At 38.4% G+C, this 1911-nt stretch overlaps 1 protein-coding gene across 9 annotated transcripts in view; it reads right to left on the bottom strand.

Moving 5' to 3' along the window:
* Positions 1-1911, bottom strand: part of TENM3 (teneurin transmembrane protein 3) — a 552323-nt gene that overhangs the window by 52882 nt on the left and 497530 nt on the right. For 8 of the 9 annotated variants that reach the window (XM_019521869.1, XM_019521871.1, XM_019521874.1 and 5 more), the window contains 2 exons: positions 1425-1657; positions 715-869 (listed from right to left, as the gene is read on the bottom strand). In XM_019521869.1, the coding sequence (XP_019377414.1) occupies positions 715-869; positions 1425-1657 (388 nt within the window). The remainder of the gene's footprint in view (positions 1-714; positions 870-1424; positions 1658-1911) is intronic. The other variant, XM_019521872.1, reaches the window with a different exon arrangement.

Genomic DNA, 1911 nt, shown 5'->3' with positions numbered 1-1911 from the left:
TCTGGTCCACTTCTGAGTCTGCTGCCGAGTGTGCTGGGGAGCCCCCCATGCTCCTGTGGGCCGCTCCATCCGCCCCAGCATCTCAGCATTCACGAGCCACCTGGGACCTTGAGGTATATAGAAAAAACATTTAAAGCTGTGTCTATGCCTGAATCATCTAATCTTTCCGAATCTCTCCAAATCGATTCGGAGGGTTCCGATTCGATCTGGAGAGATTAAAAGGTCTCCTGATTCAATTCTGATTCGGAGATTTGGCCACTGAATCAGGCCGAATCTCCGCCCTGTCAAATCAGCAACTGAAGCTTTGCACAGTCCTAGTTCTTAGTGCTCTAGACAGTCCTGGTATTCACACTAATAGACTAAGGACTTTAATGGCTCAGTTGTTTTAAAAATATCAGCATGCCAATAGTGTTCTAATATATTTGCTACTCCACTGGTATTTTATTACTGTACCTAATATTTCTTGCTGATAATTATATTGTTCTGTTCCATAATTAACTTGGTGCACAGAAAAAACTGAATACAGCAGTATTTATTGGCTAGTAGAATACACTGAAATTCATGCCACTGGAATAAAGTTTCTTATTTAAAAATGTGTTAAACATATAAATATCCAATTATGTTCCATCTGATTTTATTTTAAGTAGCAACCAAGCTGTGCAAGAGAACCTAATCTGAATCCCCCCTTCCAAAGAAGCAGCATTTTAAAAATACCTGGCTGATGTGCATGCTAGTATCACACGTTAGAGGCCGTGCTGAGGTTAGATCATTGGAGCCAAGCAAAGTTGATATTATTCCATTTTGATCTACTTTTCTGATCATGGTCCCATCAACGAAGTAGATTAATCCATTCTTGTCAATTGCTATTCCTTTAGTCAAGAGAAACAAATCTTAGTTTTATTGCACTAGCAGTTTATTTGTCATCTTTACTAGCTAGCTGCAAAATGTTAGTGAATGGGTTTTTGCAAATTAAAGATGGAAAACAGGTCTTAGCAAGTATGTGATATAACCATTTATAAAAATACACAACATAATGAATTAAAATTTACTGTACAAGCTACACTCACTGACTACATATATGGTTCTACAAATAGTAAAATGAGAGGTGCCTGGTATTTTAGTTTACCTGAAAAACAGAATAAATGGGCATGCTCCATTATCATTTTTAAGCCTTTGACTATAATTGATTAAATACACATTTTTATGATGGTTTGAAAAATGGTGCACAACATTGAATGCCAGACAGTTATGGCGAAATCAACGTTGGCCATTTTCAGCTTAATTTTCTATGACCCATCTACAAAAACAAGAAGAAAAGCTCACAGAAGCACAGTTGTGAGTAAAGAGTGAAGTCCACTGTTACGCAGACTTAGGCACCAACTCTATATTTTCTTTTCTTATCATGAATTGATAATTTCCTTTACCTTTGGGACTCATGAGAGTTGCCTCCACAGCTTTGCCACCATCACCGCATCTCGCCTCATCAAATGGAAGGCACTGCTCTCCAGTTCCTGCTACTATATCAGCATTTTTTGTCAGATCTTTTGCACCAGTGAGTGACTTTGGCCGATAAATTCTGCGTGTATTAGTGTCAGAAACATACAAATCTCCTGTGACTGGGTCGGTTGCAAGGTAGTATCTGTGAGCTGGGTTGCTGCTGTAAAATGAGATCACATATTTAAACATAAAGGAGATCTCGTAGTTAAACACAGAGAAATAAATTACACATAAGGCAGTTTCAGATTACGGAAGGATTACAACGTACTGGACCTAAAAAGAATAAAAGCAGTTCCAAATTTTGATTAGAAATGGCTCCTCTCTCTGAACTGGACCAAAGCAAAGCACTGGATTCTTAAAACTCTCAGCCATTTAGATCATAGTTTCATAGTTTCTAGGGTCGGAAGGGACCTG

This window comes from Gavialis gangeticus, unplaced genomic scaffold, assembly GCF_001723915.1.
Source record: "Gavialis gangeticus isolate Ggan-Ray unplaced genomic scaffold, GavGan_comp1, whole genome shotgun sequence".
Lineage (NCBI taxonomy): Eukaryota > Metazoa > Chordata > Crocodylia > Gavialidae > Gavialis > Gavialis gangeticus.
The sequence above is the reverse complement of the archived record's forward strand: the minus strand, read 5'-3'. Positions and strand labels throughout refer to the sequence as shown.